A 23874-nucleotide genomic window follows, 5' to 3' on the forward strand; every position below is an offset into this window, starting at 1 on the left:
TATTTGGATGTATATGAAGGCAGTGTAGGGGGAGGAAGGTGGTTGCTAGGGATACCGAAGCCATCAATCCCATGAGAGATAAAGGAGAGGAGGGCAAGAAGTGGAAGAGAGAAACAAGAAAGTTACAATTTTTCCCTTTGGTGTCCCTGTTAGTGGATCCTGTAATAGACTATGGTACAAATAAAGGACCAGCAAGGGGATAGAAAGAGGTACGGGTTTGTGACCCAGAGAGATCAGCCTTTGACTCTCAGCTCCACCACTCACATGCTGTGGGAACTTGGCAAAAAACTTAACGTCTCTAAATCTTTGTTTCCCTGTCTATAAAATGGGTTTTAAAAGAAATACTTACTCCCCAAGGCTACTGTGAAAATTAACTGAGACAGGGTGATGAAATGTAAATGGAATTAGAGTGGTGATGGTTGGGCAACCATCCATGATATTTATAACTCATTTAAAATACTAAATGAGATGACATATATAAAATACCTAGCACAATGCCTGGCACAGAGTAAACACGTTTTAAATGGTAATAACTACTATTATCTCATTGTTATGTGTTATTTTTGTGATGACAATGATTAAAAAGATGACAATCATTTACTCTGATAGCTCTGATAGCAATTCCTATATCTTAGTAGGAAAAATACATCTCTGTGAGCACATTAGTCAAGATGCGGAGATGAGTGGGTGGTTTCTGGATACATTTAGATCACAGATGGGATTACTAGGCTAGGAGCTCATTTGGCATCTCTAGGAAACTCAGGAGACTCGGGGCAGCTGGTGAATTACAACCCCCCTACCCACCGCGGGCTCTATCAACACTTCTTTCAGGATCCTGGCTATCTGTGGGCCCAGATGGATATTGGAGGATATTTGACAAACAATAGTAGAACTTCCGAAAGTTGCCAACGGCCCAGTCAGCTGGAAAATCATGGTGGCCTTTATGTCACTTGTGTATTTATTAAGTGCCTGTGCTGCTGCTGCTGCTGCTAAGTCACTTCAGTCGTGTCCGACTCTGTGCAACCCCATAGACGGCAGCCCACCAGGCTCCTCCATCCCTGGGATTCTCCAGGCAAGAACACTGGAGTGGGTTGCCATTTCCTTCTCCAATGCGTGAAAGTGAAAAGTGAAAGTGAAGTCGCTCAGTTGTGTCCGACTCTTAGCGACCCCATGGACTGCAGCCCACCAGGCTCCTCCGTCCATGGGACCCTCCAGGCAAGAGTACCAGAGTGGGGTGCTGTTGCCTTCTCTGAATAGGAACCCTTAAAAAACAAGACTGTTCAAAAAGTTTAGAAAATTTTGAAACAGTTAAGTTTTAGAAGATCTTTGAGTTGATGGCAAGTTCAAACTCAAAAAAAATAAATGCTGATTTGAAAATAAAGTTGCATTAACATAACTCCTTTTGAAGTCAAAGGTTTGGGTTTCGTGGATTAAAAAAATCTTTGGTCAGTTGATGTAAACCAGGTTACAATTTTTCTCTGCACCTGGGCAGGTCCCATCTGGAAAGTTTCAGATAGGCTGACCCATCTGTAAAGCACATTGGTTACTGCATATGAGCTATAATGCAAGTGAGCAGGAGTGTAGGTTTTGGATGGCCAGGGACTGAAAACATATGGGTTTTATTTAATAGTATCTCTTAGGGTCCAATCTGTGTGCATTCTGTTTAGAGTAGATGGTAAAGGAAAGAAAGAATAGCTAGCCATTATTTACTGCCACAATTGGCAGTAGTTAATAGCATAAATATTATAAAAACTAGACATTCTTTTTTTAAAAAAAAACCTAGACATTCTATTTTTAATGGATAAAAGAATCTTGGTTTAAATAGACTATTTGGTTATTATCTCATTTTCACTCAAAATGCTGCCAAATTATGTTATTAGAATGATCGGTAACACCTAATAGATGGTTTGAGTATTCACAAGTTTTCTAATACAATTTGGATGGTGTACTTTTTCTAATGGTGATCCCTAAGTGTCCAAATTCTCAGGCTAATATAAATGCCACTTGCAAATTTGTACAGATGCTAATAGGAGTTGATTAGTGTACAAAGTCGCTCAAAGTTCAAGACGACTGAAAGTGAAGTTCAACCAGTACTGTGAGTCAAGTGAATTTATTTTGCTTACTCTGTCAAACCCAACAGATAAGCCCTGTTCATGCTAACATTTGGCTACAGTCCTGCTTCTCCCCCATACCTGGGAGGGAAGGAATTGAGATGATTAATGGGTGAGAACTGCTACTCCCTACCTTTTATGATCTCATCATTTATGAAGAGGGGAGTAGACATGGCTTAAGTGTGACTCCCTTTGGATGCCTACGAGACTCTAGCCCCCCACCCCACCCCCAATCAAGCTCTTCCAAACCTATTTCTCCTCTAAGGCCCTGCTCTAGGCTCATGCCTTCATCAGCTACTCTCATCCATAGGGAACTGTCTTCTCAGATATAAATATTCGAGTTTGGATATTTGGATATATACTCTTCTATTGAATAAAGCTCCATATAAGAGAAGATCAAGATAAGCTAAATGTTAATCCATGCTCACAAGGCTCATAGCCCAGGAGGGGAGAATGATAATAATAGCAAAAATATCAGTGGTAATAGTTGCAGTAGTACTGGTAACAGGGGCCATTTATTAAGTGCTTGATGTGTACTAAGTAGTTTATATATATGATCTCATTCAATCCTTATAATAAATAGTATTCATTAATTCACTCATCAACAAAACAAAACAAATCAGACCAAGTCCCTCTCCTCTTGGAGCAAAGCTTTCTACATCGAGGTAGGTGGAGAATCAAAGGAGTGTGATCTTGGAAGCCAAGCAAAGAAAGTTTTTCAAGAAAGAAAGAATGAAAAGCCATTGCAAATGCTGGTGGCAGGTCAAGTAAGACAAAGACTGAGAGATGATTGTTGGAATTAACAAAGTGGATGTCATTGGTGACCTTTATAAGATAGGAGCAAAGGCAATGAAGCCTGATTAGAGTGGATTTGAGAGAGAATGTGAAAAGTGGAGATTTTGAGTATAAACAACTATTTCAGAGAGTTATGCTGTAAGGGGAATAGAGATATGCACCAGTAACTATAAGAGAAGGTGGAGTTAAGGGATGGGTTGAGGAACTAATAGCTAATAATTAGTAGAGCACTTTGTGCCGGGCACTACACTAATTGTTTTTATATATTTTAGCCTATTTAATTATTATAACAACCCTGTGGGATAGTTACTATTACTCCAGGTCATAGATGAAGAAACTGAAGCTCAGGATGGTTACTTGCCTGACACAGGGTTTCTTAACTTTGACACTTAACTTTGACATGTTGGGTCAGATAATTCCATGTTGTAGGGGACTGTCCTGTGCAACATAGGATGTTTACCAGCTTCTCTGTTCTCTATCGACTAGATGCCAGTAGCACCCCACCAATTATAGCAACCCAAAATATTTCCATACCTGGCCAAATGTTCCTTGGTTGGTAAGATTGCTGCCGGTTGAGAACCACTGGCTAAAGCTTACATATCTAGTAAATAATAGAGCCAGATCTTAAAAGATGGGCTTTTAAAAGATCTGGCTCTAAAACCTGTGCTCTCAGCCACTGTAATTTCTTGTATTACCAAGACGGAAGATTTTCCCAACCGGAAGATTTTCCCAACCCTGTCCTGAGTACCTGTGGATCCTTGGGCAGTGGGAAAAATTTCTGGTCACTGGGGTGAAGGCATACCTGCTCACAAGTTCCATGGTTCAGGATTGCAGCTCAGATCGTCTCTCTGTCTCTGTCTCCACTCTCTCTCTCTCTCTCTCTCTCACACACACACACACACACACACACACCTGGCCTTCATAATCAAGGAAACCCCCCCTAGAGTTTGCATCTCTTCCTCACTCTGGACCCCCATACGTAAGATTAAATGGTTGGACTACAGGATTCCTGAGGTACTTTTGGCTCTGCCATCCTGGAATCTAAGGGTCCTCCATTTTTTTTCATGAGAGCGCCTTTTTTTGTGAGGTGGCAGAAAAGGGATATTTGAGGACTTTCAGTTTGGAAGCTGGTCCAAAGTTCCCAGGTTGTGTTTGTTTTCCTGTTTGCTTCTTCCTAACTGGCTTCTCCCATTGCTAAACGTCAGCAGCCACTGGATTTGGGCCGTGAAAGCGGTGGGGTGGTGGGTCATTGGTTCAAGGCTGCCCTGGGCTGCCCTCTCTGGTTGTGGAGGCAATTCTGTGTCTCCTGCCAGAGACCCTGTCTCCTCCGGGTCAGGCTGGCCTCCTCCCCTTGGAGGCAACCTTGTGAACCGACCCCAGAGGTCCCCTTGGAGACCCAGCCACCAGGCCTCTGGGGCTGGCTGGGTATGGGAGTGGGCACTGGGCTGGGAGAGCCCCGAGGAGCAGGAACTTCTGGAGACCGTGTGAAGAGCCGATGCCAAACCCCAGGATATCAAGTTCCCCTGGGATAGCTGGGCATGAGGGAGATCCCGTGGGTGCTGGTCAAATTGTGGGTCTGGGGGCTGTTTGTCTTTAGGCTGTAAATGAGCCTGTGGGGAAGGAGGGGGCCACTCTGCATGCCCTGCTTCCTCCAAGGGACCTGGGAGGCCTTCAAGCCTGACTCCTCGTTTCACACAGGATGAGATGGAGGAGACAGGCTTCTGTCCTGCTCTTAGAGCTAGAGCTAGGTTTGGACTTGATTTGGTAGGTAAAATTCAAAGAGAGGTTCATTTTTCTTACTCTGGTGCCAGTCACTGGAGGCTTTGGCCCAGGTGCCAGTACTGGATTTTATGAGTTTATTAAACTCTGTCGCATGCCTCAAAAACCAGCCCACTGTTAGGCATGGTGGGACTACCGGTATTTTTTTGCTGCTGAGCCTCTCTGAGTCTGTGTTTCTAAGGGTGTGTACCCTCGGGGTTTCTGAGGATCAATATTAATATCTATGTGAATCTACAGGTTTAGGTAGATTTCTAAATTCATGGAGTGTCTAAGTGGGTTTTAAGAATAATAAATGTTGCTCTATATGAACATGTGTGGCTTTTCTATGTGTGTTCAGTTAATCATTCTTCAAGTGAATTGCAAAGGCTGTGTTTAACCCCTGGCTCCCTTCCCTTCCTGAGCTTTGTGAAGTTTAAGGCTCTGTTCTTACAGCACAGGGGCCCTGTCTGGGGTGCTTGTTTAGACCTGTCTCTTCCTTTTGTTTGCTTTCTTTTTGTCTCTCTCTGGGGAAATCTGGCTCCTGAAACCTGGTTACCCCTCATTCCATTCTGGGCCCCACAGCCTGTTTCTCCCGAGCTCCCTGGTTTACTCATAGCTTTACTGGCATTCCCCCAGCAACATATGAAGGGGGCTGCAACCACTGAGTGGTGTCAGATCCAAGAGGAACCCAACTAAAGCAGTGGAATGCCAAGTCACTCCAATTACTTGAACTAGCAAAGACATGTACAGGGACAGAGACCATGGTTTCTTTGATATGGCTCACAACCAAACATATATATTAATCTTCCTGGGGTCTAAAGGAATGAACATTTTTTCCTTTGGTTTTTCAAAAATTAAGGAGTAAAACTTAACCGTCCAAAAACTGTAAAAGCTGTCATTTGACTGTAAGCAAAATCAATTGCTAAGTCCACAGAGCCTGCTAACGTCCCAACTGGTAATTCAGGATAAGGGCAGCATTCTAAGGCATTCTGTAGATTTCTCTGCTGACCAAGCTTTAAGATCTGTCTTCTATGAACCAATGACTTCTTTCTTTCATGATTCTTCAAACTCTACCATTCACTCATAACTCCCGCAATGAAATGTATCAAGTAGGAAACAGAAGCTCTTTCAGAACCCACTGAGCTGGCCTTTCTTGCTGGGCATCATAGTAACTGTTGGAGCTTTTAGCATCTGATGAAGAGAAGCATCATACAGTCGTTTCTGTAATCAAAATAGGGTCATTTCAGTGCTGCTGATTCCACTTGGTTTGGGGATGAGTTTTTCTCAGTTGGGAAGAGCAGGGACTAATCAATGGAGATATTGGTTTCCAAGGAGTTAGATGAATATGGTGGAAAGGAACTAGTACCATCTTTCAGTTAATTAAAAAGATAAAAAGGTGATGTGTGTGTGTGTGTGTGCTAAGTCGCTTCAATCGTGTCCGACTCTTCATGACCCCATGGACTGTAGCCCGCCAGGTTCCTCAGTCCATGGGATTCTCCAGGCAAGAGTACTGGAGTGGGTTGCTGTGCCCTACCTGGAAAGCCCCAAAGGTGAAGGTGATACCTTCACCTAAAATGAAGACAAGCCCTTGTCATCGAATCTCTCCTTGAATGTGTATGTGTCTTTGTGTGTGTATTCAAGATTGCAGAGAATCATTTAAAGAAAGATAGGATCTGAGCAGCAGAAAATGCAGTTTCCACTCTATTGTGTTAGGGGATTTGTGACATGCCTCATAAGCTCTAAAAATAGACAGCATTCTATCTGTCTATCGTGTCTCTTACTCTAAGCCATTCTGCACAGCCCCCACCACATTTATCTTCCTAAAGAAACATTTTTGTCATGATAATTTAAAAAAAGAGTTTGCTTAAATTCAGTCCCATCCATAGCAATACCTCTTTCTGAGGACTTGTGTTCTGCCATTCAGACTTTCAATCAGATGGTGTAGTGCTGCGTAATTAAGGGCTGTTGCTGTTGCTAGCTGGTGTGTGTGTGTGTGTGTGTGTGTGTGTGTGTGTGTGTGTGTGTAGTCTCATGTCTGGTACTTGTAATATGTCTATATTCTCCAGAGTGTTTCCTTAAAAGTTTGTCAATAGGCTTGAACCTGATGCAACACAATGAGAAAAATAAAACATAGAACATAGTCTAGGACCTCTACCTCTGTAAGTAAAGGTGGTCATTAAATAATTGGCCATCTGTTTTATTTGTTAAAATAAAAGCTCTTTTGAAAAGATGATAGCAAGGCAAATTTCTGCAAAGCAATGCACATTCTTTCCCATCAACTTCTATAGCTTAGAAGAGATGCCATGCAATTAATTTTGTTAAACATTCTTGGAAGACTTCAATTAATGCAAGTTTTCTCAAAAAAGACACCATATTATTTCCTTGACATATAGTTGGTTGTTTCATCTATACACATTTCTAACTCCATTGCAGAGAATTTCTATACAGTGAGTGGCCTGCAGAAAGGGACAGGCCTGTATCAGAGCTGTAAAAATTTATGTAATGCCTCAGAAGACTTGTAATCACAGATGAAAACCAGGCTTTCCTTATGCATGGATTTCAGTTCTTGTAACTTTTAAAAGACTGAGATACTAGGAAAACATTTAAAAACTCAGACAAGGATATAAACAGATGCTATACATGCGGTCAGGGGTTATTTCTCACGAGGTGGGGGCAGGATGATAGATTTGTTGATATCAGGTCTACATCTCTTTGGCAGATTTTCTCCACTACAACTATTCTACCATTCATAACAATCCGACCATGATGAGCTCAGCTGATTACGGCCATGAAATTAAGAGGACATTTGACATGGTAGAAAGAACACTGAGCAGGGGGGATAGAATAATTGATTCAAATCTCTGCTACGCTACTCGCAAGGGACCTTGGGAAAATCTCTTCACCTCTCTGAAATGGTTTCTTCCAAAAGTCTTCATATTTAAAGAGAGGGAAGGAGCATTCATGTGCATGCTGGGAAAGCCTTTTATAAACTATGATATGCCACTTTGGGGCTTGGATCCAGTCTTGCAGGTTTGAGATTTTATCATCTTACTGTTGAACAACTTTGCTGTCTCACTTCTCCCAACTCCTGACATTCCCATTTCTTTATTTTCTGTACAGTTGTTAAGGTGAGGCTCTAAGGTTGGTTGTACGGCTATCTTCCTGGTTGCATGCTTTACAGTTAAAAAAATATAGCATGCTTTATATGTGTACACACTATATTATTAGTAATTATATAAATTATATACACGTCCTATTCTGCATATATACATATATGCACACACATACATATTATGAGACGTACACAATAAATAGAAAATGAGATAAAGATGAAATATATGACATGTCAAATGTCTTATTAATTGTGATGGCTTCATTATATTATTAGCTAATGTTTCAAGGCACCATATGCACTTAGGGCAAGATCTTTCATTACTGTCAATGGGCATAAATCCATATTTCATGTAGTCTTTTTGATTATCCCTGAGTTACTTTTTTGCTGACTTCTTGTCACATATGATTAGGTTGTCATGGGTTTTCCCTCACAGTGAGGCTGATGGAAAAATTCATTGGAGGAGTAAGAGAAATGTGAGCACTGCCATTTTAATGTTCTTACATTATTGGCATTACCTTCAATACATGGCTTATTTGCAGGAATCTTCTTAAGCCACTTGCCCATTTTGTGAGGGTTAATGTAGTTAGACAGTATAATCTAGAAATCCACTTAACTGGACCCAAGGAGATAGCAATATCTCTGGTATCCATTCAGGAAAAAAAAGTAAGGGGCCCAGGGTCAACCCTTCTACCTGTGGGCTCCCATTCTTCCTTCAGAATACCTTACAAAGCATATGCAACAAAGGGTACCAGTGGCAATATGTGTATTACATATTTGAAAGGCTGAATGGTAGTGATAATAATAGCTAATACTTAGATAGCTCTCAGTGTACTACACACTGTTTTAAGTACTTTACATAAATTAAATCATTTAAATCCAAATCTTAATTTCTTTCTGGACATTTTCAATTTCAATGGAAATAGAAGTCATAATATTTTCTTTTATGCTGATTTTACAGAGGACTGATTGTGCCAACCTCCCCTTCCCTCACCCCCACCAATTCTGGAGACCACTGATCCACATTTTGAGATTTAGAATCTCTGGAGAAGTGCAACGCCTCTGTAAAGTACATCTCAGCCTCTCTTTCCCATCTCCTACTGCTGTCATGCCTGCTCCAAGAGAAGAAAAAACTGGAACTGGTGACACAGGAAGCAAGCCCAGACCACTGAAAGCAGAGGGAAGTAACTGAGGGGAGGAGGCCATGCTAGGGAAAATGAGAATGAGTGATGGAGCGCTAGCAATGCTAGAGCCAGAGGGAAGAGAAGCCAGGAAGGAGAAAGAAGGCAGTTCGAGACCAGAAAACAGCAAGAAGAGGAGAGAGGATTACAGTAGGTCCATTACATATGAACCTTCAAGTTGTGAACTTTCAAAAATGCAAACGTGCATACATCAACATCAGGTGTGAGTGAAATTGCAGCTTGCCCTCTGTCTCCTATTGCTGACATCCTTCAGCTCTACCATCTCCCACCTCCTCTCCCTCCTCCAGTCAGTAACTCTTCTTGCCTGTTCACTCGATGCCAGCCCCTGTATGCCAGCTGTTGTACTGTACTACTGTACTTTTCAAGGTACTGTACTGTAGGATTAAAAATGTTTTCTTTATTTTTATGTTTATCTGTTTTTTATGTATTATTTGGGTGAAAAGTATAATTAACCTATGACAGCACAGCACTACATAACCACTTGTATTCTTTGGGTACCTAGGCTAACTTTGTTGGATTTAAGAACAAATTAGACTTACAATGCACTCTTGGAATGGAACTTGCTTGTGTGTAGGGGACTTCCTATATATGGCTGGGGAGGGAGGAGGAAGGCAGACCCTAGGAGGAGAGACCATGTCACACATCGGTGGGCAAGATGTTCGCCCATGTCTTGATATCCAGTGTCTCTGACATATGGCTGAACAGGGCAGCACAAGGAAACTGAGGAAGTCCCTAAAGATTTGTGCACACTGCTCCTCCCCAGGTATTCAGGATGAGCTTGCCTCCTCTTATCAGAGAAACCTATGCAACAGATTCAAGCAATGCAAAGATACAGCCATGCTTAACATAAGGAGTGGGTCTCTAAAGCTAGAATTGCAAGCTGGCCAGGGAGGGAAGATATCAAGGTGGGGGGGGGATGTGTGTGGCAAGGCGACATCCCTGTGAGTCTCTTCATATCACAACAGCCAGATAGCCAAGGAGGAGAGCACAGTGCATTCCTGCAGGGGAGCAGCTTCAGCTGTTAGGCGCTTCCAGCATCGGAACTAAAAAGCCATGGCAAGTGATTTCCATCTTGGGCAGTTGCCAAGACACCCCTCCAGAAGGTAAAACACTGTCAAACATGGCCCTCCATATCTCACTGCAACACTAGAAAGTGCGATAAGACACTTTAGGGGCAAGGAACTGTCACAGTACAGTAACACAGGGTCTGACTTGGATCATCAGAGCGGGTGGGTTCTTTGGGATCACCCCGCCCAAACCCTCACTTATTGATGGTTAAACTGGGACCCTGAGAGGGGGAAGCACCAGCCTAATGTCATCCAGTTGGCAGAGCTCAGGCCTGGCACTGTTTCTGGGTATCTAAAGCAGTGCCCTTGACTCCACAGCTGTGTATTTATCTCCTCCTCCAGCTCCTTGGCTCCTCTCTAACAGAAGCCTCCCTCACTAGTACAGATAATATATTCCAGAAATCCCATACTGTCCCTGTGTGATCAAAGAGAGGATTAAGATAACCACAAACATCTGCTGGGCTACGACTGCATCTTGACTCAGGGCAGAGACACTTGCTTTTAACATTATCATCAATTATCCTTGACCTAAATAACTATATTTAAAATACACAGGGATTTTTGTTTTTTTTTTAACCTCCCTCCCCTACCTTTAAACACCCAGTAGCTACTTCCTTGCACAGACACTTTCCCGTTCACCCCACAAGGAAGAGCAAGGGCAGGTGAAGACTGCCAACCATAAGGCTACGAGGCTGTAAGCAAAAGGTATGGTGGAGAGAAGGGTGAAAGCAGTGTCAAAAAGAAAGTTTGCAATTATCTTTTGCTCACAATTATTCATGAAGAGGTCCTCACCTTGGAAAAAGAATGAATTGCTGGTAGTTAAACAACAGCATTTTGCCAAGTCTCTGACATTGCGAAAGAAGCAATCAGGCAGAAGAAGAGGTCAAGGTCAAAAACCCAGAGGAGTTAGGTAGAGCAGAATCCCAAAGCAAGCTATGGGAACCAGAGTGTGAGAAAGAGCTGCAATTCTTACAGTGAACAGGACTGAGAAGAGCTATGGAAATGACTGCCCTGGCTCTCTGCCTTCTTTTAGCAGAATGGATTCCTCCCTAGAAGAGACTCTCATCCACTTCATAGCAACTTAAGAGCTAATTCAGATGAGCAAGGCTGGAACCATACCCAAACAAGTTGGCTAGTTGGTTGGTCAGACCTTTGTGAAACAGTTTGTAAGTGCCTACTGCCCCTGTAGAGTCTAAGGACACCAAGTCTTTGCCCTTAAGATAATGGAAAGCAGACAAATCATTAGATTGCTGCAGTTCAGGATGAGAAGAGTGGATAACCATTAATCATGGAGAGCTTCTCAGGATGTGAAGTCTGTGTTCAGTTTCAAAGGATGGGTAGATAGAAGCAAGTCAGCAGAGAAAAGATAGAGCGAGTAGAAGCACATACAAAGTGGAATGACATGTAAAGGGAGTGGCGGGTATAAAACCTGGAGCACATTAAATAACACAGCAGGTATTGTGAACTGTAAATAGTCCATTTTTGTGTATGGTTTTGTCTTGTTTCTTTTTCTGAAGAGGGAGGCTCCTTGTGATGAAAGAGAATGTTGGAGAGAAGTCAAGGGCCTGCCATGGAGGACTTGATAAGCCTGCTAGAGTTAAGATTTTATTGTGAGATCTATGGGGAGCCATTGAGAGATTTTAAGCAAGATTTTCATGATCATATTTATGTTTTGGAAAGATGACAGGAGAGTAGCAAATGGATGGGAAACAGTGGGACTGGAGGATGGGAGAGCAGTCTGGAGGCCATTAAGGGAACTCAGGCAAGAAACTATACAGCTCTAGATTGAAGAAATAGGTATGAAGAAATGTGGATGGATTTTCTGAGCTTTTTTAGAAAGATAAATAGATGGGATTTGATGATGAAATGGAGGTGATAGTGGGGGAAAGAAAGAGAAGATAAGAATGATTCTGGGATTTCCAGCTTGAGCAATGAATGGAGTGCTTGGTTGGGCCATGCACTGAGATGGGGAAGAAATAGGTAGGACTTCGGAAGTATCATGTCTGGTGGGGGTTACTGGTTGAATTCTGTGTGATACATGTTTATGGTGCCAGTGAAACTCTAAGCAGAGATATCCAGCAAGAAACTGACAGTGCTGACCTGAAGCTATGGAGAAAGGTCTGAGCTAGAACTAGAGACTGAATATCTATCATTGTATGGGTGGTAGCTGAAATCCCTGGAGAAGGGAATGGCAACCCATTCCAGTATTCTTGCCTGGAGAATCCCCATGGACAGAGGAGCCTGGTGGGCTACAGTCCATGGAGTCGCAAAGAGTCGGACATGACTGAGTGACTAACACTTTCACTTTTCCTGGGAGAGAGCTACAGCGAGAAGGGAAGTAGGATGAGGATAGAACCCTGGGGAATTCCAGTCGGAATAGGGAAGAACCAGGAGAGTAAAGCATGATGACATCCAAGGGCACAGAGCATTTCAGGAAAGAAGGAGGTGTCTCGTGCAGCAGAGAAGTCAAAGAAGGTAAGAATGAAAAACGTCCATTGTTTTTGGCAATAGGCAGGTTAGTGGTGACCAGCGTGAGCAGTGAGGCCAACCTGTACAGGGGTGAGGAGTCAGTGGGCAATGAAGGCAAGACTCCTGAGCGCAAGTAACTGGAACAAGGTCTGGCCACCCCAGGAGGTCATGTGCGTGAATTGCTGTCACTTTGGACCCACAGAGGTTAAGGACCACGGTGTCTGTGGTAGTAGTGAGTCAGGACATGGGTGTGGGGGAGGGCACCCAGTGAGAAAGGAAAGATGTGCATAGCAATGCCCTGATTCAGGGGAAAAAAAAAAAATGAAACGGCCTCTTGGTAGCCATGGCACCAGTCAGCTGACACAGGGAACGCCAGCTGTTTGCAGGAGGAGAGTAAATTTAAGGGCTGGTGGTGAATGCATCTGAGCTCTGGAATTCATGGGAAACACACTTCATGCCAAAGAAGCAGCATGATGCAAGCCAGAGATAAAGAATTAAGAAACCTGGGCTGTTTCATGTGAAACTCAGGCTAGCCGCATCAGCTCTCTAGCTAGGACACAGCTTCCCAGGCAATAAAAGAGGGGCCAACAGCCCTTATCTGGGGGGCATCCAAACATTTCCCAGGGTTTGAGATTTTCTGCAGTAATGCACCCTTAGGTGGCACGGATAAGTAGGAGCTCCCCATGCTATATGCAAACACCAGAACACTGTTAAAATGGAAAACTCTGAAATGTTAGTAAGGAATAGTAGGCTCAGAACAAAACCAGCAGTCCTGCCTGCTCCCAACTCAGAAAACACACTGGTGGAGTATAATGCAGGGACAGCTTTCAAATCCAGGGGGGAATAAAGGGCAAGGGATGGAAATGCCAACCTACAATGATTTGATCAATCCAATGGCAGAAGAAAAAAAAATACTAGGGAGGAGAACAACTCAAAAGAATGTTTCTTTCATATCATATGACACCCCTTATATGTGGAATCTAAAAAGAAATGATACAAATGAACTTACAAAACAGAAAGAGACTCACAGACTTAGAAAATGAACTTATGGTTGCTGGGAGAAGGGATAGTTAGGGAGTTTGGGATGGGACATGTACACACTGCTATATTTAAAATGGATAACCAACAAGGACCTACTGTATAGCACAGGGAACTCTGCTCAATGTTATGTGGCAGCCTGGATGGGAGGGGAGTTTGGGGCGAGAATGGATACATGTATATGTATGGCTGAGTCCCTTTGCTGTCCACCTGAAACTATCACAACATTGTTAATCGGCTATACCCCAATACAAAATAAAAAGTTTTTAAAAAATAAAATATGGAAAAAAAGGAATGTTTCTTCCAGATAAAAACACTTACCCCCAAGAAAGAAAGCTGGAAGTCAAAGATTAAATCCAAATTTAAATGTCCAGGGGAGATGGGGAGAACATTTTTATGTAACATTACTAGGCATGTCATTTTTAACTTTGCCATTTTCGGGACCTCCTTGGTGGTCCAGTGGTTAAGACTCTGTGCTTCCACCACAGGGGGCATGGGTTTGATCCCTGGTCAGGGAACTAAGATCCTGCACAGCCAAAAAGAAAAAAAAAGTTGCCATTCTCCTAAAGTAGGATGATTTAGCCACCGACAGGCTAGTGACCTTGGACAAGTCACTTAATAGCTTATTTGTTGCATACAGATTATGATACAGACCCTGAGAAAAAGATGCATTGGAAAGCACAAAGTGGCACAGCAACATTAGGCAAGGACTTTTTACAGGTAGGGCATACCTTCGAGAAATCAGTTTGAGATGACTTAAGCCCCAAAGAGTTGGATCCTAGTCGCACAGGAGTGCTAGGTGTTGTGTAAATGTCTTAGTCAGTTCAAGAGGCCTTTGGCAAAGAAAAAATACACACTGTCCAGCAAGCTATGTACTTAATGTCTCCCCAAGGCAGGAGGCAGGCCCACCAAGGGCTGTGGCATATCTCAGGGGTGACCCAACGTTCCGTTCCACTCCCAACCCACAGAGCTTGAGAGGAACAGCTTGAAATCCAAATGGGGCCCTCTTCTCGGCTAAGGAAAACAGTCTCAAATCTTTCTGACATCTGCACAAAAGGGGTACTGAGGGGCTGCCCTGCAGGGTCAACGGTTCTGGGGCCAGTTTAAACAATCCTGCTTGCCCCTGGGAACGCAGGAGGGTAGGGAGGATGAGTAAAAAGACCGGGCTGCTCGGGCAGCTTCAAGCACCCGTGTGCTCTGGATCGGCCCCACGTGCGCTGGCCTCTTGGTCTCCTTGGGAAATAGGACATCCATGCTCTTGACTCAAGAAATACAGTTTGGTTTGGTTCACGAACCTCGACAAACATTCCCAGAAACTTCAGGCTTTCACAAACAAACTTTTAGGAACATATTTGACTGTGTGGATATTGAGTCTTTTAAATATTGAAGAAAAAAATCTATGCGATGATATTCTATTTTTCTCCATCCCACACCCCTTCAACCACTCATGTTTTCAAAGGAGAAGCCAGATTAGGGCCCCAGATGTTTGGAATCCAGATGAGAGTTCCTCACAGAGGAAATCCACTGCCTTCCATCTTCAAAGATCAAAATCTCAGCCAGGGGTGAAACAATGAGGTCATCATAAGCATGTTCGCCTGGTGTAGGACTGACCTCTGTTCAGAATATACAAGAATTTCTACTTTTAAATTCTCCCCAACCCCACAAACGGTTCAGAAGTATTTCTCAGTTTCTCAGGGTCCGAGCAACTTCCTACCCCCCACAATCCATCAGGAAATGCCCTTCTGTGTCAAACTTCAAATCTCATCTGCTTCCACTTGAGCCATTTTTATTTGCTGTATCTTTTTGGGGGGTAAAATAAATCCATAAGAATCACCCCTTAGGAAAATAGGGGGAGGATATGTTCAGGAAATTCACATAAGAGATACAAACATGCAATGAATATGTGAAAAGACGCTTAAGCTTATATATAGTCTGGGAATTGGAATTATTTTCACCCATATTAGCAAAAATGTCAAGTGCTGGCAAGGGTACACAAACGGGTACTCTTGAACAACAATGCTGATAGGAGTGTAAATAAATTAGAATAGATAATCTGTGGGGTACTTGCAGCTTTGAAAATTCAAAATGCCCATTGCCCTTATATCTAGTAATTCTGATCCTTTCTATCTATACTAAAAATGAGTACAAGGAGGCCTGTTCATGGATTTCCACTGCAGCACTTTCATTTTTTAAAATAGCAGAAATTTGGAAACAATAAGTGTTCACCAAAAGGGTAATGGCTAGATTAAACTGCGGGGTAGAGGGAAAAGATCTTAAGGACATGTCATTTGACCAAACAAACAAACAAAAAAGGCACAGAATATACACATACTCTTCTATTTTTGAGAAAAACAGAAAATGAAACTATTGCGTTAGCCAAAAAATTCATTCTAGTTTTTCCATAAGATCATATAGGAAAACTTGAATGAACTTGTTGGCCAACCCAATATTTTTATACATATTCATACATACCTTTGATCACATGCAGGAAAGACCAGAAAGACAATTGTGAGACTGCGAAAACATCAAGGGAGATGTTTGCTTTGTCTGTATTGCTTGCTGTTGTTTAAGAACGTATTCACATATTTGTTGTAGAATTACTATTTTTTTTCCGAAGTGTTCCCTGATTGTAGATAAGAGGCAAGAACATGGGCCTCAGTGGCTAGAGTGAATAAGACTTCCCTGGGAGACAGCAGTGGGTAAAGTAAATAGGCGAGAAATCAAAAGACCCAGGTAATAGTCTGAATCTGTCATCAATTTGCTGTGTGACCCTGGGAAGTCATCTTCCTTCTCAGAGTATATTTCCTCTATACAAACTGTGGTTAAGATGAGAAGCTCATGAAGATATCTTTCCTTTCTGATATTTTATGATTCTCTAAGTCTGTGCCTTTAATATATAATAGGTCTGGCCCCTTTTGATTTAGAGATGGTTTTTTATACTTTTCCTTCAAATTCTGGCAGAGTTTGACATTTCACTTTCCTGCAAATGGAAGATAATGAAAGAGGAGGTGGAGCGGTCACTCTGTTCTCCGTTCAGCTGTTTTTGAGGGTTTGGTTGACCTATTAATGCTACCTTTCTTTGACAGTGTAAGCGCTTAGGCTTGTTTGAGTGTGATGAGAGTGCAGATACAATGCTGGAAGTCAGAAGATCTGAATTCTACAGGGTGGCCATAAATTCAGAAAACATATTAATAGATTGGATTTTATTGTTTTGTAGATTGAATCCCCTTGAATCCTTTGGCTGAGTTACACTGAAGGTGCAGGTTTATTCAGTGCAAATTAAAAATACAAGTCATCCAGGGCAATACATCACATATGCATAGAGGATTGATAGAAATGCTGTGTCAAGGCACTGTGTTCATTGCAATCTGCACAACAATTTGAACTGGGCATGGCTATTAAAGGACAATGTATTGAATATATCACATAATGTTATGAAACATGTCCCATGCTTTAACATAATAGCTATAGATCATTCTTTATGTATAATCACCTCTATTTTTAGACTTTATGGCTACCCTATACCCTTGATTTTGGATGAATCACATCCTAGTCTGGAGATAACAATCAGACCACTTGTTCCCCAGAGTGGTAGGAAAGGACCAAGTGGATATAAATGAGCTATGGAAATTTACATGTATCTACAAACATATCATAAACTGCACAACCTAACTGCCTTTTGGAAACACTCCAGATGAAACCTGGAGGAAACCATGGCATTGAGTCAATGAAAGAAACCTCTTCCCAGTCCTTCAGAGACTGACTGATCTAGTTCTGTCTATCATTCATTTGCAAAGCTCCTTCCAGCTGGTCCTCATCACTTTGCTTGCTCCATAAGGTCACAAGAGTAAATTCTAAGCAGTTTAATTCTAAAGAAAACATACACACTTCAGAAATAGGCTCCTGTGACTATTTGTCTTTCAACAATGAAAGCAACAACTTACTCTGGATCCTTTCTCAGGAGAGCACTTACAGCCCCCATTGCAGTCTTGGCCCCCACATGGCTTCCCATAGGGCTTCTTCTCTCCCTATTAAAAAGAAAATAGAAAAAAAGTTAGTGCACCACGTAAAGCAAGAAGCAATGCTGCCCAGGGAGCATAATCCGTGGCCACACTCCCACTAACCAAATAAATCAGAGCAGCTTAATCATCTCACTTGATGGTGTCATGAGTCACATGAAATAAAAAGTCATCTTAAGCAAGCACCCTTTTAAGTCATGTCTAAGCCTCACTAAGGCTTCCCAGATGGCTGAGTGGTAAAGAATCCTTCTGCCAATGCAGGAGATGTGATTTGATTCCTGGGTTGGGAAGATCCCCTGGAGAAGGAGATGGTTACCCACCCAGTCCGGTATTCTTGCCTGGAAAATTCCATGGATGGAGGAGCCTTGTGGGCTACCGTCCACGGGGTTGCAAAGAGACTTAGCAACCAAACCACAACATAACTCACTAAAGAGCCAGTTTGATAGCTGGTTGGGGAACTGTGACTTAAATACTTGCTCATCAGTAGACATTCCAGTCATAAAATACAAGAGCATTTCTCTATATGGGGCTGGAAGTAGACTCTAGACATACCCTGTGTCCCACTGAACATCTATCCTCGCACTCATTGAGAAAGCAGTGGCTGTAGCAGAGAACTTGAGAGAAATTTCAACTGCCAGCAATGTAATGATATATGAAAATGCCCACCCTCCACTCTGCCCTCAGAATTATTTTCTTCAGGCCCCACTTTCAGCACAGCATTCAAACCTTACAGTGACACCCCTGGGCCCAGTTAGTCAGATCCAAGTTCCTGAGGTAATATTGTACAGTATCCCCTCAAACTCTCCAACGTTCTTTTTCCTTATTTGCTTTATGATGATAATGATTACTAGCTGAATTTCTACAAGCCGCCGCCCACCACATGACCTGCCAGGTGCTGACCCTGTCTGATTTCTTCTCCTCTGCTCTCTCCCTGGCTCACTCTGCTTCAGTCACACTGGTATTCAATCTATTCACTTGTCCTGCCTCAGGGCCTTTGCCCCAGCTGTCACTTCTGCCTGGAATGCTCTTCCCAGAGATGTTTTTGATGGCTGGCCACTTTTTATCACCCAAGTCTCAGTTCAACTGTCTGTTCTCAGAGAGTCCTTTCCTTGCCACTCAACCCCAAGCAGCCCCTAGTTACTTCCAATCATACCACGATGCTACCTTTCAACATTAAACATCTGTCTCCCCCCATTAGAATGTAAGCTCCATGTATGCAGGGACCTTATCTGTGCTGTCCAACATTGCATTCCCAATGTGACAAATGTTTGATGACCTCATGGAGCTGGAATTTGAACATAGGTCTGGCTGACTCCAATGCCTTGATCTTAATCCTTATGTCTTAGTGTTTTCTAAGTCTTCTGTCTCAATGCAAAGATCCAAAAATCTGGAAACTGCCATTCTGACCCTATCCACCTTGGGGAAAAAGCAAAACATAAATTCTAACTATTATCTGAAATAAGAACTTTATCTCTGGGATGGATTTAGTATCATCCAACTTTTTTTTTTTGTTTGTTTCATGTTGGCTGTTTTTTTTTCAAAAGAGAAAGGCATTTTTATGATCCAGCCTCACACTTAATCATTCTTACCTCTTTGTACTGTGAGCCTTTTCCTGCTTCCCAGGGAGCACTGTGAATTTCTCAGATGGTCTCTTATCTCTTTAGACATTCCCGCAACCCTTTATCACCACAACACCTCGGTAATAAGGTAGTGATGGCAGAGCCATGACAAAATATTGCTATTTTAGATTCCAAACACCTTCCTGATATGAGATATTTTATCTCTCTCCTATGCCTTTGACATGGTAAGTGCTATTGTACACTTTCCAGTTTGCCCTCCACTTTATGGTATACAGGACAGGCAAGTTTTCATAAGGGTGAGATCAAGAGGTGCCACGGGAGGCAGAAGCTGCAGGCTGGGATGGAATAGAGAACAGGGAGACAGCAGCACTGAACTGAGTCCTCGCTGACGCTGTGCTCCCTTTGCCTAATGTTGAGTACTATATTTCCTGGGATAATGGATCATTTCTATTGGCTTTTCAATATAGTTCTGTATTTTCCAAGTAGTCTTCAATGAACACACATAATTAGTAAGAAGAAAATAAAACCAGTATGTAACCAGATGATACATTCATCACTTTCTAGGGAGTGGACTCAACAGGCATTGCCAAAGTTGAAGTGCTATCTGTTTGTAGCTATGGCCTAATTTCAAACATCGCCTTTTAGGTGTCCCATAACATTTGTCTATTATGGACCCAAAGTTTTCAGATCTCTAGTATGGAGCAAGGAGGCTGGAGGCAAGGGAGGTGGACAAGACAGTGGGGAAAAATCCCAATAAGAGGAGCTGAACAAAAATGTAAGGAGCAGAAGCTAAGGTTTCTTAGGAACTTGGCAGAACAGGAGGCAGAAACACCCAGCTAACAGACAGGAAGCCATCACTGTCTTCTGTCACTGAGGAAAGTAACCAGAGAAGGCCACAAGGCAATTTCCTGTAATGCTGGCCCTGGCAGTTCCCGCAGGAGTCTTCAGTTACACTGAGGGGTGGAGGAAATAAAAGGAGTGGCTTCCAGGGAACATGGCAAGATCAAGCACAGAGGAAGTCTCTGCCCTATCCCGGCTTGTCTGCAGACACGTTAACCCCTGCTAAACCTGGCTACATCACTGGTGTCATTCCCATCGTGGAATGCTTTCTCCCTTTCTTAAAATCCAACCATTTCTTATACCCACAGAAAATTAGAACTGGAAAGGCCCTGAGAGATCACTGAATACACTGGTTCTTAACTCTTATCAGACCAGCACATCATTATTTATTTATTATTAAATTTTTAATTAGAGGATAATTACTTTACAACATTGTGATGGTTTTTGCCATCCGCCAACATGAATTGGCCATAGGTATACATAGGTCCTCTCCCTCTTGAAACCACCTCCCTCCCTGCCCCACCCCTCTAGGTTGTTACAGAGCACCAGCTTTGGGTTCCCTGTGTCATACAGCAAATTCCTACTGGCTATCTATTTTACATATGGTAATGTATATATTTCAATGCTATTCTCTCAAATTATCCCACCCTCTCCTTCTCCCACTGAGTCCAAAAGTCTGTTCTTTATGTCTGTGTCTCCTTTGCTGCCCTGCAAATAGGACTCATCAGTACTATCTTTCTAGATTCGTATACATGCATTGATATATGATATTTGTCTTTCTCTTTCTGACTTACTTCACTCTGTATAATAGGCTGTAGGTTCATCCACCTCATTAGAACTGACTCAAATGTGTTCCTTTTTATAGCTGAGTAATATTCCACTGTACATATGGACCACAACTTCCTTATCTATTCATCCATTGATGCACATCTAGGTTGCTTCCATGTCCTCACTATTGTAAATAGTGCTGCAATGAACACTGGGGTACATGTGTCTTTTTCAATTATGATTTCCTCAGGGTATATGCCCAGTAGTGGGACTGCTGGATCATATGGTAGTTTTAGTCCTAGTTTCTTAAGGAATCCCCATACTGTTCTCCATAGCAGCATACCATTTTTTATTATAAGTATTTATTATTCTTTCTTGATTCATGGAAAGAAAACCATAAGAATAAGTTATAATGAAGATGTAAGCAATTATTTGAAAAGCACCTATAATGCCATAATTATATTGCAAAGAAAAAACAAAAGTCATCTATAAGGCTCAAGAGGGAGGGGATATACATAAACATATAGCTGATTCACTTTGCTGAACAGAAAGTAACACAACATGGTAAAGCAATTGCACTCCAACAAAAAGTCATTTATAATGAAACAATATGTATTTTCATATGTAAATGCTCATACATGGCTTTATTAGAAGATGTAATGAAGTCATCAGAGGCCAACAGCTAGTTGCAGAATCATCAGGAATGTTACCATCTGCTGGAGCAGAATGATTCTGGAATGTGGTATTGCTGATTCAAGTACCACAATTGGAGTTGTTGTTAGTGTAGTGATTGTCTGAAATGGTGAATAACTCATGGTAAAGTTCTGGGGGGAAAAAATTCAATCTTTGTTTACTGGGTAGTTTTCATTAGTAATAATAAAAAGATAAACATCCATTTCAGTAAGTAAAGTGTGATTATGTTCAGAGTGTTCACCTCCATGAATATCCAGAGGTCTTCTAAATGTAGCATAGGATGAAGGACAATTCTTTGTAGTGTATGGAACATCTATCATACTTAGTGCCTACCTAAGAGCTTTTCCCAATCATTTTGACCAAAATTGCTCTCAAAATACCTCCTGGGAGTAGAATATTTCAATTAAGAACTATTAGCTTAATCCAAATCACCCACTGTACAGATGAGAACACTGGAGGAAAGTACTTTGGCCCAGGTCACACTGCTAGAGAGTAGACCATAGCACTTCTGATCCTAATTCCATATTCTTCCTTCTATTCAATACTTCTCAAGACCAATTTCAAGCTCCATTTCTTTCATGATTACTCTAATTCAGGGAAAAGATACAGCATGCACTCAGCATGTCCCACTCATTGGGCAAGTGTCCTTACAATGTTCCTTAGGCTGAGAGTCTTGTTTCCTCAACCAAACAGTAAGGCTTACAGGGAAAAGGTCAACCTATTTTGCTGTTGTTTAGTTGCTAAGTTGTATCTCTTTTGTGACTCCACACACTGTAGTTCACCAGGCTCCTCTGTCCATGGGATTTCCCAGGCAAGAATACTGGAGTGGGTTGCCATTTCCTTCTTCAGGGGACCTAGGGATCAAACCCGTATCTCCTGCTTGGCAAGTTGGTTGTTTACCACAGAGCCACCTGGGAAGCCACTTTCTCACTTACTTCACTCTGTATGACAGACTCTAGGTCCATCCACATCTCTACAAATGACCCAATTTCATTCCTTTTTATGGTTGTAATATTCCATTGTATGTATGTACCACATCTTCTTTATCCATTCATCTGTCAATGGACATTTAGGTTGCTTCCATGTCCTGGCTATTGTAAATAGTGCTGCAATGAAACACTGGGGTAGTATGTGTCTTTTTAAATTATGGTTTTACTCAGCATTTCTGTAACACTTTTGTTTCTCTCTGGAGCTGACAGTTAAGGGGTATGCAACGATATGGCCACACCAGATTGTCTATGATGGATGTCTACTCTGCTTGGTTAGAACATCTATTTGGATTTGATGATGTCTGTGTAAATATTTTTAATGTTATTACTACCTCACACCTCTATCCCTTTGCTAATGCTGGTTCCTTTGTCTAAAATGACTTCCCTATCCCTTTTCCCACTTATGACAGACCAAACTTCTACTTATTCTTAAAGCCTAGCTTAAACACCATCTTCTTGGTGAATGCACCCTCAAATTCTTCCCTCTTGGCAATTTCAGGCAGAAGTTTTTACTCCCTCCTCTTTGTTAAGGGTGCATTGCCATATTTGTCTCAATCTTTTTGGTTCTGCCAATCAAACTGGACACAGTACTCTGTTTTATTCTTCTCTATAGCCCTTGTCCAGCAGATACTCAGTAAGGGCTATGAAATGATCACTCTCAGAACAACTGAGTTACAAGTGTCATACCAGGTCCACTTGGGCTCCTCCCTCTCTCTTTGGGTTCCTGAAATAAAGAATGACATCACAGTATTCCCTCCACAAGCCGATGTGCTTTTCTAGGCATCACCAGTGTTTTCTGGCATGAGTGGTGGCAGGGATGACCACCACACAAAAGGTAACACAGGAAGCAAGATGGAATCTAAGAGCAGCTTAATTGGAGTGATTGAATGGTTGGCAAACGTGAGTTATCCTTGTGAGCAGTTCCTCCAGAAGCTTAGTTCACAGAAGGTTGGCTGTGCAACATTATCTTTTGACCATTCACTCCACAAGTATTTCTTTAGCACCTGGACATGGACACCCACTCCAGTGTTCTTGCCTGGAGAATTCCATGAACTGATGAGCCTGGCGGGCCACAGTCCATGAGGTCACAAAAGAGTCAGACACGACTAAAGCAACTAACACTTTACTTTCACTTCTTTCATATGCTAGACACTGTGCGAGACATGGGAGAAAGAGGCTGCATTGTACAGCCACAAGGGAAACCAAATCCTTGCTCTCCAGGTGGTTTATCATCCAGAGGGGAACACAGAGAGTAAACACATAAATATTACATCCATGTTTGTCAGATGATATGTGCTAAGGAGGAAAATAAAGCAGGGTAAGAGGGATAGGAAGTATTGGCATCAGGATGTTACTTTATATAGGGAAGTCAGGGAAGGCTTTGCTCAAAGGTGACTTTGGAGCAGAGAACCTTACTTCTTAAAGCACAATTC

General features: G+C 42.2%; 1 protein-coding gene across 1 annotated transcript in view; it reads right to left on the reverse strand.

Annotated features, from left to right (window-relative positions):
- Nucleotides 1-23874, reverse strand: part of COL4A6 (collagen type IV alpha 6 chain) — a 323591-nt gene that overhangs the window by 161478 nt on the left and 138239 nt on the right. The window contains exon 3 of the mRNA XM_020898381.2: nt 17497-17580. Within this exon, the coding sequence (XP_020754040.1) occupies nt 17497-17580 (84 nt within the window). The remainder of the gene's footprint in view (nt 1-17496; nt 17581-23874) is intronic.

The sequence above is a fragment of the Odocoileus virginianus genome, unplaced genomic scaffold (assembly GCF_023699985.2).
Source record: "Odocoileus virginianus isolate 20LAN1187 ecotype Illinois unplaced genomic scaffold, Ovbor_1.2 Unplaced_Scaffold_1, whole genome shotgun sequence".
NCBI classification, from domain to species: Eukaryota; Metazoa; Chordata; class Mammalia; order Artiodactyla; family Cervidae; genus Odocoileus; species Odocoileus virginianus.